Below are 16,932 nucleotides of genomic sequence, written 5' to 3' on the forward strand. Positions count from 1 at the left end.
TTCTAATTTCTTTGCTCACACTTCTTTAACAATACATCAATGACCACGTTCTGGCCCATTTTTACTACGATAATGATTGTAATTATTATTCCTACCGAACCTCTTTTCATTGTTTGCATCTTTTTTATTTACAATAGCGTGAGGGCATCCAGAGGTCAAAATATTTTCACAGCTTCAGTGATTCATTATTATTCTCAGAAGAATTATGATCAAAAGGTTCTCGGGTTAAAAGTTTACAAGGGTGAGTTCCGCTAAAGACGCACAAAAGGAGTCACACATACGCACGCAGGTGGCATGTCGGCCCGTATGAAAAATATTACATCAGTATGCTTTGAAACGATTACACATTTGGAGATGAGAGAACAAACGAACGCATTGTTTGAGGAGTGATGACCCGTACTTGAGTTTGTGGATGCAGTCACCAATAGTACTTAATGAACTTTTCAATAATAATCATGATAGCAAATAATACAATACAGCTGGAAAAAGAAATCTGTCATCTCAATTTATGACAGAATAGTTGGAAAATATTGAAAAAAACTAACATGTCAGGTAATGCAACCTAAATATCTTGTTTGTGATAAAAGAACCAGTAAAATAAATATAGAAAAAGAAAACGGGCAGAAAAAATCACCACTGGGGGGGTTGGTCTGCAATTCGTTAATAAACGAATTAGGCAATCTTGGCAGAAGATAAAAATATAAACATATAACAAAAAATAAAATTTAAAAATAAAATAAAAGTAAAGTAAAATGAATAGAAATATATGGCAGTAAGTTCACAGTGCAGGGACTTTTCTGCCTTTTAATTTTTTAAAATATAAAACAAACTTTGTTTCAAATTTATTTTAACATATTAAAATGAGCATTGATTATAGGGGTCCACCTGTCTACACAAGCAGCCATTGCTTCAAGAGTTATATTCGTTAGCCGGTCCTTGGCGTTTTTCATTATGTGCTAGCATTAAGCTAGCGGTGGCTATGTGATTGCTTTGAATCCATATGAACTGTAACTCTCCTACATTTCAAGTCAAAGCAAAAAGAAGAAAACAACAACAACAAAACTATCCAGGCTTGCTAAAATGATACGCGGTAGATGAGAACGACATTTTCTTCCGTCCGGGAAAGTACATCACGCGTAAGCGCATCGGCACGTTGCTCTGGGAGTCGGTCACTCAGTTTCGGCCTGCAGAAAGAGCCAAGACGCGCATTGTGGTGTTGGTGTGAAACTGGTAAGAAGCTGTGGCAACACAAGAAAGGTTGCACAACACTTTGCGCACAATACAAGGCGTTTACGATGAGGGGGACGGCCGAGCAGAGCCAAAGAGCAACTGCTCTGGCGACCATGTACAGCAAATGTGAACTTTTAACTCCTACGACAGCTTTTGTGAGAATTCCCCAAATAAATTGCATTGACATTTTGCTCAATGTCTCGACCTGTTTTGTTTCTCGTTGAGATTTAAACCGTGCAATATCAATATCATCAGTATCAATGAAATATTGATTTTCCTGCTCACTTTGGCCTACTTCAAATAAAAGCTGTTCAGTTATGTATTCAATTACGTTCAACCATTCAAAAAAAATCTATCAAATCTGGAACCTGTGAATGATTTTTGAGGGGATGTTTTTTATGACCTGAAGACAAAAATAAACGCAATGGAGGCAAGTTTTAGTGTGTGTGTGTCTTTGATGTTATTACATCCAAGATAACATACTTAGAATCGTCAAGAATCATGTACTAAAAATGTAAAAACAAAACACACACACGCTAAGATGTTTTTCCTGATGACAGAAATCTACTTGATGAAGTTTGCATTACTGTGAAAAAAAACATCTAACAAATAAATATTAAGTAACAAAAGACGTCAAGGAAAACGCGTTAAACAAAATCATCTGCCTGACGACAAATTCAATGATGCAAGATGACTTTGATCTTATTGCTTGCACAAAACGTATTTTGTAATTGATGATATAAAAGAAACATCAAAGAAAAGATCTTTCCAAATATCTTCCTGATGACGAAAACAACAATATGGATACAACTTTGCTTTTGAGTGCAAGGTGACTTTGATCTTATTGACAGCGTGTCATAAAATGTTTTGATCAGATTGACGCTATCATAGAAATATCAGACATAAAAAAGGTGTTCAAAAATGTCTTCCCAATGACAAAAATCAACTAATCGGATGCAGATTTGTATTTGAGTAAAGGACAACTTTAATCCTATTAATGTGTCATAAACTGTTTGATCCGATTGATCGTGCAAAATGCAAATCTCGTACATCAAAGAAAACTTACTTCAGAATATCGTCCTGATGACAAAAATTGACTTTTTGGATTCAAGTTTGCATTTGAGTAGAGGATGTCTTTGATCTGACTGACCGGAAAGAATCTGAAATGCTGTGCATGAGGACAAATCGAATAAAATTATAAATATACGAACAACAGAAAAAAGGCAACCTGTCTGGAAATAAAAGTGTGGATGCAAATCACATTTTTTAAGCCCTTTAAATAAGCGTTGCCACGTGATTTCCTCTCTCTTAAGCTTTCTTCCTTTTAGATGAATATACTTTTTACATTTTTTATCATTTCTTTGCCTTTAAAAAAAAAGAGCATCCTGCTTCAAACAACACAACACACAGTGTGTGTTTTTTCCCTCTCTCTCTCGCCTTCCTCGTCCAAATGCTATCCCAGATTCAATTTCAGATACCGTTGAGGGTGCTTTTCATCCTTTTTGGGAGACAATATTTAATATGCTGAAATGAGATCAGTTTTATCCTCGCCCGTTTGCGCCCACACGACCATTCCGCCATCACATTCTCGCTTGATCACATCTCGTTTTCCTTACACACAATCTGAAATCGACGCCACTAAGTGCGGCCAATTTAATTAAACACACACACACAAAAATAAAAGCGGTAATTGTCTTTGATTTCTAAGTGTTTCGTAGGGGGGGGGGGGGAGTAGCCCACCCCAGTACCCCCCTCCCACCCCCTCTGGACTTTTATCAGCAAATGAAGCGTATAAATGACCTGGAAAGGCGCACGGCAGTGAATGAAATCAAATGAAGAACAATTCCCCCTCAGAAGCTGAGATGAGGATGATGCCGAGCTGCCAAGGAGATAAGAGCACTGGCGCGGCTGGATTCACGCGAATCCACGCGGGGAGTCCACCGAGGGATTAAAAAAAACTGAAAATGCATTCAAACACACCATTATTTATATTTACATTTTTGCACTCTATCATAAATGTGTTGAAAGCTACTTTTTTTGCAGCCTCGAGAATATGTTATTAAAAAATAGAAGAAAAGGGATGGATGGAAGTACATTTAAAACAAACTCAAGAGTAGGCTACTAATAAATAAAGTAAAAAGCATGTAAGTGTCCTAAAAAGTAAAACAAATAATATTAAATTTAAAAGAAATAAGCCTGATGATGGAGGACTAATGATGGGATGCCCTGGAATTAAAAAAACACTAAGGGAAAAAAATACAATTGCCAAAAAGGTGCAAATGGAGCAACAATTAAAAAAACTAGAAAAGAAAGCAAAGTAAAAATGTTACATGTAAAGCTGTTTTTATTTGAAGGGTCATGAAAATACAAATCATTCTTTAAAAATAATTTCAAATATCATACTGATAGTCATTAAAAATTGGTGCCATGATAAAATAAACAATGTAATAAATAGAAACAAAATTTTCATGAATGTAATGATTAACAAGCGGGTGTCATAAAATCCTAAGAATGATGAGAATAATTATGATTTTTTTAAAAAAAAAGTGACACAAAGACTTCATAAGTACAAAGAAAACTTATCAGAAATCCTAAAAACCCTATCGACGCAAAATAATTTTTAAAAATCCAGTGCATTAAAACATTTGTCTTTAAAGAAAAATCCCGACACCTGCATTGACATTATAAAGAATTTACAAAAAAGACACGAGTCAGAAAAGTAAACAATTGTGGGATATTAATTAAAGCTCCATAAAAAAAAAAAAAAAACGTGACAAAATGACTCCAAACTGAGCATGCCAACAAGCCTTGACGTCTTGTGCTGCGGACAAACTATAAATCAGGCCACAAAATCAAAATTAAGGCAACAAATGCAGATTGCAAGTCATGATCCGAACTTGCAATAATCCTACTTCATAAAAATGATGCCACAAAATCCTGCACGCAGACAAAAGTCATCGTCATATTGGAACAAACATCAAGAACGCCACAAAATAAGGCAACAACTGTGCTATTAAATGTCTCAAATTAAAAAGCCAGCTTCAAACTACCAACACACACACATTTTTGGAGGTGTCCAACTTCAAGTATCCTCATTTACAAGCTATGCGTACGACCCCCCCCCCCCCCCTCCCCTGCAGCCAAAGATTGCACCTCCACTTGTGCGCAGCATATGTTCCGCCAGATCAACAATTTGCACGTGGAAAATGAAATTCTTAATTAAAAAAGGCGCGTGCTCGTGCGTGCGCGCTCGCTCTCGCTCCAACCCTCCCGCTTGACACACAAACACGTGCACACACATTAAGTGAATTCCTGCGTGAGTGTTGGCCAAGTCTTTTGTCTTAATGAGTCAGCGCGCATGTTGAAACACGTGTTCGCTTCATGAGGGTGCCGCTGTTTTTTTGTTTGTTTTTCCCGAGTTGTTGAACTTGCAGTCAAGTGACTGCAAGATGCTGTTTTGATGTTTGCATTTATTTTTATTTTTTTAATCCACCTCCAAGATGCTCCAGGCAGGACTGGCGCTACTGCGAGGCTCGAAGCCGCCAAACGGGTCCGACAGGCGGCTTCAATCCCGGGAGGCCTCCCCTTATCTTTAACGCCGTCACGGTTCTTTAGAAAAGTTCAGATTTTTTTTTCGAAAAAAAATCTTAGAAGTGATTTGGGCGCTCTTCCTTGAAAAAATTATCAGGTTCAAGAATTGCTTGCAAAAAGCATGAAATGAGACAGATTGTCTTTTTTTTTATTGGACTCTTCTTCTCTTTGCCGGCGTTAACAAAGAGGTGTCAACCTTCGATAGATACATGACATTTTATCTTTTTATTATTTTTTTCTTCGATAAAAAATACACATTCAAATTAAATTAGAAAATACAGGGGAATCAAATATATGAAATTAAACCGTATACCTTTAATCGATAACCCGTATGTGCCAATTGAGGGGAGGGTAATAATCATAAGAGTTGATTGATAGTAATCTACACAAACCAGCATTGAAATGTACACAATAAATAAAGTTAAAGGCCTCCTTTTTGTTTTCTTCTTTTTCTTCTCGCAGGCTGCCGTATAAACATTTACATTTCTTACAATCCTCGAACGCGGCTGCAGGAAACTTGAGCGGGGAGGGGAAAAAAAGTCCATTCCGCTTTCCTGCGCGTCGTCTTCTGTACATGCATGTTCAAAAAGAGTCAGTCTTGCTTTGCTTTTGTTTGTTTTGTTTGAATCTCAACATGCGCGTGATTACATGGCAGCGGCGTGCGCGGACGAGTAGGGGTCAATCCCAGTCTTGCTCATACCTGGAAAGAGGATGTAGGCCACGGGCGGCTGCAAGCTGGACGCCGACCAGGCGCTGCAGTTACACGGCACCACGTAGCCCGGATTCGTGGGCGACGGGTGGGTGTGCGTGTGCGGGTGCGGGTGCTGCGTGGGCCCGCAGCCGCCCAGCGCCCCGAAGGCGCCCGCGCCCTGGTAGCCCAGCGACGAGTAGGGCACGCCGGCGGCCGCGGCGGCGGCCAGGGCAGCGTGCGGCATGTCGGCCATCTTCTGGCCGAAGCCCGCCGCCGCCGCGTCCGCAAGGAAGGACGAGTAGGGCGAGGCGGAGGTGGGCGGCAGGAAGGCGCGCGCTGCCGCCGCAGCCGCCGACTTCTCGCTGTGGCTCAGCAGTGCGTCCGACGGCAGCGGCAAGCCCTTCAGCTGCTCCGAGTCGCCCAGGTAAGGCAGCGGGAACACGTAGCGGTCCTTCTTGAGCAGGTTCTTGGGCTTGCGCCGCGGCCGGTACTTGTAGTCCGGGTGCTCCTTCATGTGTTGCGCGCGCAGCCGCTTGGCCTCATCGATGTACGGCCGCTTCTCGGCCTCGGACAGCAGTTTCCACTCGGCGCCCAGACGCTTGCTGATCTCCGAGTTGTGCATCTTGGGGTTCTCCTGAGCCATCTTCCGCCGCTGGCCCCGGGACCAGACCATGAAGGCGTTCATGGGTCTCTTGATGTGGTCGGCCGGCTTGGACATGGCAGCCTGTCGCGAGTGCGTGCACGGCGGCCGGCGGGAGCCGAAGGAAGAAGCAAGGGGGGAAGGGGGTGGGTGACGGAAAAAAAAGTTGCTATCTGGAGTTCACCTGCTGCTGGGAAGATGCGAGATAGCTGCAGGCATGCCGCGCGTTTCGCTCGGATGGCAAACAAAAGGAGAAAAAAGTGCACAAAAAAAAGGAGAAAAAGCAGCGGTCCAAATCCAAAGAGAGCGCACGCAAAAGGTCCACGACTGCGAGCATGCACGTGCGAAGAAAAAAATCAGAATCCACAAGAAAGGTGAACGCAAGAAAGTCTCCTCTCTCTCTTTTCTTCTTTTTTGTCGCGCTGTTCGTTCGTTCGTTCGTTCGTTTGCTCGCACGCACGCTCGCTCGTTCGTCGGTGCGCTTGGTGCCTTCTTCCGTCGAGCTGCACCACCTGGCGCGCCTTGCAAATGAGCGCGGAAGGCGGCGAGGATGCAGCCAAAAGCGGCCCACTTCAAAGGCAGGGCTTTGCTTGGCGTTCCTGCACGCAAACGTGACGTCACCAACCATCGCGCCCGGAGGTGCGCTTCGCTGAGCTTCGCTGAGCACCGGCGGAGGAGGGCGGGGGGACAACCTTTACCTGCGGTCGCCAATAAGGCGCACCTTGATCGTGTACTTCAATTACACCCTTAAAGGCTGGGCTAGAAATTGTACTGAACCAGGAAAAGAAAAAAAAAATCGGAGGGATGTTTTGTACAAAAAATGTTTTTTTTTTTGTGCTAAACTATTTTTAAGCCAAATTGGGTTGTTTTAGACGCAACAGTATTAAGAGTAATTTATTTTGCCCCCCCCCCCCTAAATAAAAAAATAAATGATTCCCCCAATTTTCAATAATTCAATTCGAAAAACGGAAAAAAATTCAATGGTAAAGATGTTACAATTCTACCAAAAATGTCAATAATGCTATAAAAATGGTAGGATTCTTGTCATTTTTTTACGTCTATAAAAACGAAACCAATCCTTCCAAAAACTTTAACGGACTGTAAAATAAAAACCCTGACAAAAAATAACCAGGTACATAATTATGTAGAAAATTTGTATTTTCCCCAAAACTGCAAAAACATTTTATGATACACCAAAATCTCGACTAAAACACATTTGCATTTTAATCTTACAACAATATTGTTTAATAATAAAATAGCCAGCAAAAAAGTCCACACTAAAACTTAAATAGGTCTAATTATACCAAAAAAATGCTCCCAAAAGAATTAAACTAAAAAAATACATTCTGATTGATTCAACCAGAAATGGAATAGCTACAAAAAATCTATCAAAACAAGTTTCATTCTGAACATCAAAACGTATTTGCTACACGACAAAGAAATCAATACATCTGGTCCAACTCACCATTTAGACTAATAGCCTTTCATTGTGTATCGTGAGATGTCAACCCTTATTTGTTTTAATGAGTACATGTGCCTTATTACGTGTCGTTAAAAGTCTTTGAAGCCAACCTGTTGAAGCCAATTATAGTCTACAGTCTATAGGCCACTGCAACAATTAGTGAGCAAGCCCAAAAAAAATAACTTGCCTGCATGCTTTGGGAAGGGTGTGTGCGTGCGCGTGCGTCAATAATAATAATTGCCATCTTAATAATTTTTGGGTATCCAGGATATGGACGGATGGATGCATATTTTTCATGTGTTGGGATAGCTCGCGCTCTCTTTCTCTCTCACGCTCTGTGCGCATGCGTCGTTGTGCGTCAAGAAGCAGCAAGATTTGCATCGTTTACTTGCTGAGGGGGGGATCATGTAAAAAAAAAAAAATCAGGGGAAGAGCGCAAGAAGAAGATGAAAAAAAGGAAATGGGGGGGGGGTTAGGGTTGCTTGATCAAATGTCAATTGGCTGTATTGCATGTTGGCTTAAAACAACAACAAAACGTATTATCACGACTCAAAAAATGTGTTCCTCTTATAGGGTACTTTTAAAAACACTTGATTTGTACATTGCTAATCATAACAAAATAAACAAATAAAAAATAACAATAGTACGGAATTGTATTAGAAAAATATGAAAGTTTTACATGATTTCTATCTATGATTTTCTTCATATTTATTATACTGTGCGATTTTAAGACCAAATGATAGGAGGAAGAAATATCTAAAAAACGCGAATGTTTAAAATCATAATGATAGACTTAATTTCGCTCTTTCTATGGAGAGTGATGCAAACAGATGGTTAATTAAACGTGAGCGCCCCTCCCTCCTCTCTCAGCGGAGCTGTCCGCGGTACCGAAGAGCTTCAGCTTCATGAGACCTTCAACTTCAAGCCCCGCCCCCCTCCAGCAACAGCCAACAATAACAAATCTATCAGCAGCTTTCAATGTTGGTCTCCCTCACTCCAATAATATCAGTTGTTGGTGTAAAAGCCTTTATTGTGTGCGTGTGTAAAAGTCAGATGCTGTACACGCACACACTCGGATGAAGTGGTTGCAAAAGTGTCCACACCCGCTAAAGCAAAATTGCAGGTGACACTGACTGCATTTTACTACATGCTATACAATTCCGATTAAATCGACAATATTTTGCAAAACTTCTCAATTAGCTCTGTGTATATATTGAAAGGTTCAAGGGGGCAGAATACTTTCGCAAGGCACTGTGTATATATATATATATATATATATATATATAAAATGTCAGGGGTTGTCGGGGAAGCGAGGGATGAGGCGAGGCAAAGGTGATAAGAGAAGAACATCAAAGAGCGCGTAGGTCCACACGGCCCACATTCTACTATACAATTAGGATTAAAGGGGCCCGGTGGAGATCGGGTCCGATAAGCCATCACAAAAGCCAAGGTGATGTGACTCATCGCTGACCTTCATTAATAGAATGAAATTCATTGGAGATAAACAAGGAAAGAAGAAGCCGCCATGTCGTGCTAGCACGCTAATGCTATCGCTCTTCCAATTCCAGTGGAACCCCTCCCCCTTACAACAGGTATCACGACGCCGGATTTTTCTTTCGCTGTCATTAATCGTTGAGGAAATTTGAGACAAATATTCAAACTTTTGTTTCCATTTTGCCGGTCAAGAATGAAAGTTGGAACCGTTGTTTCATTCAAAATGATCTTTTGTGGCCTTTTGTCACATTGAATGGTTCTGATTTATTAGTCTGTCAAATTTGACCTCGGCTCTAGATACCGACGCAAGGTGACTTATTGTGTGAACAAAAAGGAGGAAAGGTCGTCTATTGAGTAGAAGAAATGTTTTTTAGGCTCATTAACGCAAGTTTCAGAAATCCATTGTTGGTTAATTTGGACCATATTTATGTCTTCTGAAGTTGCAGTGCAACCCCGCAGACATTTGGTCGGATGTCCATCTTAAGTCGACCCACAAAAAAGTCTCAAGAATTCATGCCTGGAACGACACAGTCACAAAGTCGACTAAACTGGTTCGAAGCAGCAATTTTCCGATCACTTTCACTATTTCCAGCTCTTTTAGATGAACATGTCCTCCAGACTTTGCCCGACTGCCAGCAACCGTCCGTCCGTCTCAGCGGGCGTATCATGACGCATGCGCATCCTTCATCGCTGTTTAGTCGCGCAAGTTGAAAAGAGGAAATGAAGCCCCAGTCAGAAAAGTGGAGGGGTGGACTGAGATGAAAAGTCTCCATTGTCGCATGTCAAACAATGGGATTTTTCTCAATATATAATAACATACACACACATGCACACGCGCACACACACACACCGGGGTCCTCTCATTCCAGCGGGCGTGTGCGTGCGTGTGAGTGGAAATAGGCCGGGCAACAATTAATTTGTGAGTGAATTGAGGCAGGATCTATTACCCCTCTCTCTCTCTGCTTCTATTGCTCTAATGGAAAATCTATTTGGCTTGCCTTTTGTGTCCAATATAATTTAATGCCCTCCTTTTATTAATGGCCTGAAATAATTACGGCAGGGGGGCCCTTTTGTGATTCTCGAGTATGTTTCATTTAATTGTGTAATAAATGTCTAATCGGCCCCGCCATCTGAAGCCATTATGGGCGCTAAAATGAACAATTACGCCACAAATGTCTCGGTGAATGCGTCGGGGTGGGGGGGTGGGGGTCTATAGAAATGGCCGCTGATAACAAGACACGTATAAATCATTCATGAGAATTTTCTCACACACACAGAGTGAGAGATAGTGGATAGAAAGAAGAAAAGAAGAGAAGAGAGTCCATTCAGAGGAGGGGATGGATCCCGCTCTTTCTTTCGCACTTCTTTTTTTTTTTTTAAGTGATAGCTTTCGTTGGGCTCGACACAAAAACCTGGCAGGGCCTCCGCCAAGGCACCCGGGTTGCTTCTAAGCGGCGCGGCGGCTGACCCAAGGCAATTAAAGAGGCGTCACACTTGCTCGGCCTGTAGGAATTGTTTTCTTTCCACTCATTTCATGGTGGGCCTGCCGCCGCAACCATCTTCATCGTCAGCGTCGCTACCGCCCCTCCTTTTCCACTTCTGTGACACAGTCAGGCTAATGCGCCGCCATTGGTCGTGACAAATCGAGTTGATGAGTTGACTATGAACAAAATGTAGAGAAAAAAAAGTTGGCAAAATGGAATTTTGGAGAAAAATAACCAAGTTTTATGTTGTCTATAGTCTTTTTTTCCCCAGTTTGTTAAAAATTGAATTGTTTCAAAAAGAGAATATATGTATGCATGACTTATTGCGCAAAAATAAACAGAATAACAAAATATTTTTTGAGAAAAAAGATTTCACGCTGGCAAGAAAAGCAGACATGGCCGCTTGTGAAGAATTGATGAAGGGTTCTTTCAAGGAGGACGGAGGTGAAATTGGCCGTGAAATGCGGTGCGTTCAACTGAACGCGTCAGAAGAAGGTGCGAGCTGGCGTTGACAAAGACACTTTTGTCTTGCGCCACTTACAGGAAAGACGTGCAGCTTTTTTTTTTTAACTCTGACATCTTGCTCAGGTCAAATTGGAGGTCTTTTGACATTTGATCAGAAGCGCCTAATCAATAGAGGCCGTTACCCATCTTGTCAACATTCTACTTTGCCTGAAAACCAAAATGTAATGAAAATATTGCTAGTGAAATAAATAAGAAGAAGAGCAGAGTAGATAATTGATAGGTGCTGATGAATACGTTTGATTGCTGTTTTGGTAATGCACATTCCTCTGCAATGCCAGACAGTGAACAGAGGGGGCGCTATTGTTTGGAAACGCAAATGGCATAATTCTACCTTCATATGAGATTTTTCTTGACAAATTAGCTATATTTTCTTGAAATCCTGACTTTTTCTCAAAAATATTTGACTGTAGTAAACATGACTTGTAATGTAAGCATATTGGTCTTTGAATACTTTTCAACGAGCGTGTGCACAATAATGACACTGCGGTATCTTTATGACATTTAGTCACACAGCGTTGCTCTTTGTCTTGCAGGAGAGCAAAAGGCTATAATTGGAGCCATCATCTGCGGCTGAGAGGCTAAATGAGGGATCCCTCGACTCCGGGATTACCCTTTTTTTTTTTTCTTATTGGGAAGACATAGCCCGGCGCTAAGCCCCGCCAGCGACACACACTCCTCCAGCGCAGCGGCCCTCTTTCACGTCCAAATGTGTCCTGTCAGGGAGGCTTAGCGCAAATCTACATAATCCCCTTTCATCGCAATTAAAGATAGCAGTGAACAATAAAATTGCTTGCTCTCTGGTTTGTTTCGCGCGGCTTTGAGGCGGCCAAAGGTGACACAGGGCTGACAATATATCCAACTTTTCCAGACACACATGACAAATGAGTGCAAAAGAAAGAATTAGAGCAAAAGCGCATAAAATGGCTGCTCATAAAACGGTGAAAACAATTCAAAAGGAATGGGAAAAGTTACTAATATCTCAGGGTATTAGAAAACAATGTTAGCTGACAACAAGCTAGTTACTATGTAGCTAGCTAGTAGGTAATAGCAAGTCAGCTAAATGTTTATACAGTGGTACCTCACACCTATACTTACGAACTTTTCGAGATATGAACCAGAGCCTCGTGACTTTTTTGCATCTACGTACTTTACGAAGCAATTTTCCATTTACCGAAAAGTAATGACGAGTACGTAAGCACATTGCAAGGAGTATGTGGAAGCACACAATAATTTATTAGCCTGACTTTTTCTGTGTCTTCTCAGGGGTATTTTTTATCAATTGTAGAAAATTAGAACCTCAACATTTATTTTTTGTTATAAAGGTTTGAAAAAGCAACTGAGTTTGAGTCTCCTACCTGGCAACGACCTTTTGCGAGCAAACCTCCCGCGTCTTTTTGTGGACTTTGACTCGGTGAAGACCAGGACAAGTGTTTACAGCCGTGATCCCGGTAATCCTCGGCATCTTCCGTCGTGGCAAACAAATCCACAGACCATCATCAGGACAGGCCTCAAACCTCAGCATTGTCCTGTCAAAAATGGGACTTCATTGGCGTTAACATATTGAACGTTTGAAAAATGGAACCGCTTTAGTTGGGTTTTAAATTGTGGTTGAAGCTTATGAAACAAACTCTCAAGACGGAAATGCAGACTTGTGATCGCCTTGTGACTTTGCTCCTGTTCCAACTCGTAAATATTTTGGCGGTGTAGTGATATTGCTTGTATGTGCACATGCAAGCAGTATCGCTGCACCGCCAAAATATTTACATTTATTGCAATAACCAAAGAACAAGTACAACCCACCAAAAAATCTTTTGAGCATCCCCCGTTGGCCGCAGCCAGTTAACCAAAGCGAGCGGTGACTTATGACCTTGATAAAAGGGACGCTGACATCACTTCAGCTTTGCGTTGGCGATAGCGCGTTAGCTTAGCATCTAATTATTGTTTAATAAGCTCCCCCTGGCTTGTTTGTCAACAGCGTGTCTTTTCTAATCTGGCCAGAGCCTGCAGGGCGGCGATAGCATCTTAAGCCTCTTGTTCCAGCAGCCTCGCCTAGCCCGGCCGAGTCCGCCAGCCACTACACTGGCCACTCGCTCATTTACAAGCGGCAGATAAAGGCGTCCTTTTTAATCTGCTTGCTGCAACGCAATGCAACAACAGCGCGGGGCGCGGCCTTTGAACGCACCCGGCGGCCTTTGGTTTGGAACGTAACCCACTGGGAATTTGAAAGTGCCAACTGCCTTGGCTTCCATCACCTGTCAATCACATGCAGAATGATGAGCATCCACTGAGGGTTTTCTTTCCAGAGGAGAATGTTGCTAGGCTTGCTAGGTTAGCATAAAAACCAGGTAATGCAATAATGTGGTTTGAGTGATAAGCACATATTGTAACTTGGAGCAGACCAAAGTTGACTTGACGGATTCAACAGACAATGCTAACACTAATATCTTTATTTCATATTAGCGGAGAAAAAATGGTAGATCATATGACAGCAACTACTAATCTCTAGAATATTTGTCTGTCACTGTAGGAAGGCTACAGTACAGAAGAAGCATGACGTTAGCCTCATTAGCTTAAAAAAGGACTTAATTGGCCTCATGTTAGTAGCATAATTGTGGCATTTTAGTTGATTTACAGACACTAAAAGAACATAGTCTTGCTTGAAGCGGGCCAAAGTTTTTTTTTGTCGTTTTGATGGCTAAGTCATCGTAAGAAGGATAGACGACAGGAGCATAGTGCTAGCCTCATTAGCTTAGCATAAAGACGATGCCTCAGGTTAGTTGCATAATTTTAGCATTTGGCCGGAAATAGATTCTAGAGTACAGTCTAGGAAAGATGTGCTGCTTTTGTAGTCTAGCCAAACATGTTGTGACTGTTACTCATTTTAAAAACAAACAGCATGAGTGTTTGTTCTCCTGTGTGGTCGCGGTGCGAAAGGGTGGGACGAGTGAATGATGTATCGCGCTCCCCGAGACAGATTGTCGTCGCGCCTGGCACAGATTAGTCACATGTGGCCTCTGAAGGAGGCTGCAAATTGCGGCCTCTCTTTAACACTGCCGATAAGGCGTTAAATGAAGGGAGGCGCCTTATCAGTACGCCCGCTACCCATAAATCACCTCCCGCCGCCCAGCCACCGCCGCTTTCTATCAGCGTCCTGGGGGCCCTACGACAACCCGCCAGCACATCTCCCGACAATAGCGCACACATTTGCCTCCTCATTCACACTCGGCTGCGTCATTCGTGTGTTTGTGTGGTGCGCGCGTGCTCGCTATCTCGATTTAATCCGCGCCAAAAACAAAAAGACACTTCACAGTCAATGAGAAGAAGCACAAGTGGCCTTTAATGGGAGACTCCCCGTAAAAACAAAAGCTGCAGTAAGCTTTAATGAGCGGTTCCAAGTGCCTTCATTGTTTCTTACAGGCACTCTTTAGGAGAAACAAAAACATCAAGTAAAGCACTCGTGCAAATAATCAAAATAATAATAATGACTCATGTGTTTTGTGTGTTAGCCAGATAGTAAATTTGACGCTTAAGGCTCCATCGTTTCTACCTCATTCCTTCTTAGTCTTTCTCCATCCCTCCTCTGTTTTTCTTCCACCCTTTCTGGCTCCTTACAGTGGATAGGAAAAGTCTACACCCCCCTGCTAAAAGCACAGTGTGTTGGCATAAACACAACACTGCTGAATATTCTAAACGTTTGGAAAAACAATTTAGCGTTAGGAGTCCAAAACAACCAGGCTTCTGCTAGATAGAAAACCAATGTCCAGAAAAGCCTACTTGAACATCAGAACTTTGAGGTGAATCACTGGCCTGTTAAATGATTGCAGGAGTGTGCAGACTCCCATTTGACATCTAAAATGGTTTCTCGTATTGGGGTGTGTAGACTTTCTCGACCCACTGTACATGCTTTCTGCATCCTCCCAACATCCTTGCTACGCCCTTCATACACCCTATTTAGATCCATCCTACGTCCTTTCCTGTGTCCGACATCCAAATAAGATACAAGGCCTGCCCCCCAAATGCTTTTGCACCTGTTTTTCTTTTCACCATTCTTCTCACATGCTCAAGTCCATTCAGGAAAACAGAAAACAAGACAAGTTTCAACAAAGAAAATGAGCAGTGGGTATTTTTTGATAAGATGTGCACAGAAGCTACGGAATGTCGTTTTCAGGATGAATTCACAAGCACACGCATGCACACGCGTGCGCACTAATAAAAATGGACAGTTGCCACAGTGATCAATACTAATCACAGACATAATTATTCACTGGGGCTTAGGTAGCCATTGATTTTTAAGGCAGTTGTTTGCATTACTCTCATATCTCATCTTAGTCATCTTCAATGTGGTTTTTTTTTTTATACCCGTCGGAGTAAAAGTGCAAAATTTATGAATGTCATCGCAAGGTCTCATCAGTGCGGCATACTTTCATGTGTTATGTTTTCGCACTCCGCCACCTCAATTTTAGTCCTCAAAAGATTTTGATTCAACTATTGCTATAAGCGCAACAATGGCGGACGGAGGGCAACATGCGTTTCGTTTTTGCATTTATTTACGTGCCACCAGTGTAATTAGTCCCGCAAACACTCGATCGGTTCTTAAGTATTCATGAAAGCCAGTGAGCTGATAAATGGAATTTTGCTGGCGCGGCGGCATCTCGCATCTCACCTAACTTATTTCCACAGATAATCCCGTTTAAATATCCTGCCCCGCTTGAACGCGGAGGGCCCAGGTATCGGCAACTGCTTGTACATGCGTGTTAATGCCTGGACTCCGCATCATCTGAAGCACATTGAACATCAAAATTATTAGTTGCTCTGAACCAAAATCATATTGATTCATTACCACTAGTCTCTCAATTTTAGATTTTCAATATTTCAAGGGGGCGTGAATGGTGAGTCACAATATTCTGCGGCAGTGGTTCACTGCCAGTGAATTTGTAAATCGTGACCCAGCAACACACGTGGGGGAGACTACATACGCGCAAGACTCCTGCCGCGGCCTTGGCTTGGCTTCCGGCGTGTTCATTCATCACCGGCGTCACCGAGGTCATATGATGAAGTGGTGGATGGACGGGCACGGGGGGGGGGGTAAAGGTGGTCCGTCTCCTTCAGACCCGGATTTGTCGCCGCTTGCCTGTTGACTTCACGCTCCGCCGGGAACACATCCAACTGGCGCGGTTTGAATCTAAACAGCCACCCACCCGCCAATACTAACAACAACCACCCATTTTCTCCCCCTGGGCTGACAGACAGACGGACGGACGTTATCGTGGGCGAGCATCTCCAGCTCTGGGCCTTTATCGCACGGGCGCGAGGGCCCCCACAAATTTGGCCCGGACGCTGATAAGGCGCAATATCAGTGACAGCGCATATTTTATGTATGAAAGGTAGCAGCGCGCTGGAGCGGCGGGTTTGTTGAAATGGACGATGCCTATCGTGCACTTGAGGCCATTTGTCTACATTTACATCACACTGATGATTTACCAACTCAGTGGTGTTTAAACAAGCTCCTGTCCCACAAAATCATTTTGATTCCAGCACACATTTGGTGGGGATTTCACTTTTACTTTCCTTACCATCAAAGAAAACATACAATAAAATAACAATAAAAATCACAAAAAAATCTGTAAGAATGAGAAAATAATTTGAATTACACAAATAAGGAATGTGAGTATGAAAGAGGGAGAAAAATAACAGAAAAGCAAGAGCAGAAACCACGCGCTTTATGTCATCCGAATAGGTCATTTTAATTATGCTCCGTGTGTGCGTGCGTGCCTGCGTGTGTGTGTGTGTGTGAGTGTGTGCGTGTGTTTGTCCA

At 42.4% G+C, this 16,932-nt stretch overlaps 2 protein-coding genes across 2 annotated transcripts in view; both read right to left on the minus strand.

Moving 5' to 3' along the window:
* Positions 1 to 830: 830 nt before the first annotated feature.
* LOC133166884 (AP-1 complex subunit sigma-2-like) overlaps positions 831 to 16,932 on the minus strand; it is a 68,720-nt gene continuing 52,618 nt past the window's right edge. Inside the window, exons 9-10 of the transcript XR_009717871.1 lie at positions 12,473 to 12,643; positions 831 to 1,184 (exon numbers count right to left, since the gene is read on the minus strand). The gene's annotated coding sequence lies outside the window, so the exon portion shown is untranslated. The remainder of the gene's footprint in view (positions 1,185 to 12,472; positions 12,644 to 16,932) is intronic.
* Positions 4,944 to 6,809, minus strand: sox14 (SRY-box transcription factor 14). The gene has a single exon (XM_061297247.1). The coding sequence runs from the start codon at positions 6,228 to 6,230 to the stop codon at positions 5,466 to 5,468; it is 765 nt and encodes a 254-aa protein (XP_061153231.1). The 5' UTR covers positions 6,231 to 6,809; the 3' UTR covers positions 4,944 to 5,465.

Source organism: Syngnathus typhle, linkage group LG14 (genome assembly GCF_033458585.1).
Source record: "Syngnathus typhle isolate RoL2023-S1 ecotype Sweden linkage group LG14, RoL_Styp_1.0, whole genome shotgun sequence".
Taxonomy (NCBI): Eukaryota; Metazoa; Chordata; class Actinopteri; order Syngnathiformes; family Syngnathidae; genus Syngnathus; species Syngnathus typhle.

Excerpts from the sequence above, each read along its gene's own strand:
- sox14 (XM_061297247.1), bottom strand. The coding sequence starts at position 6,230 with ATGTCCAAGCCGGCCGACCACATCAAGAGACCCATGAACGCCTTCATG.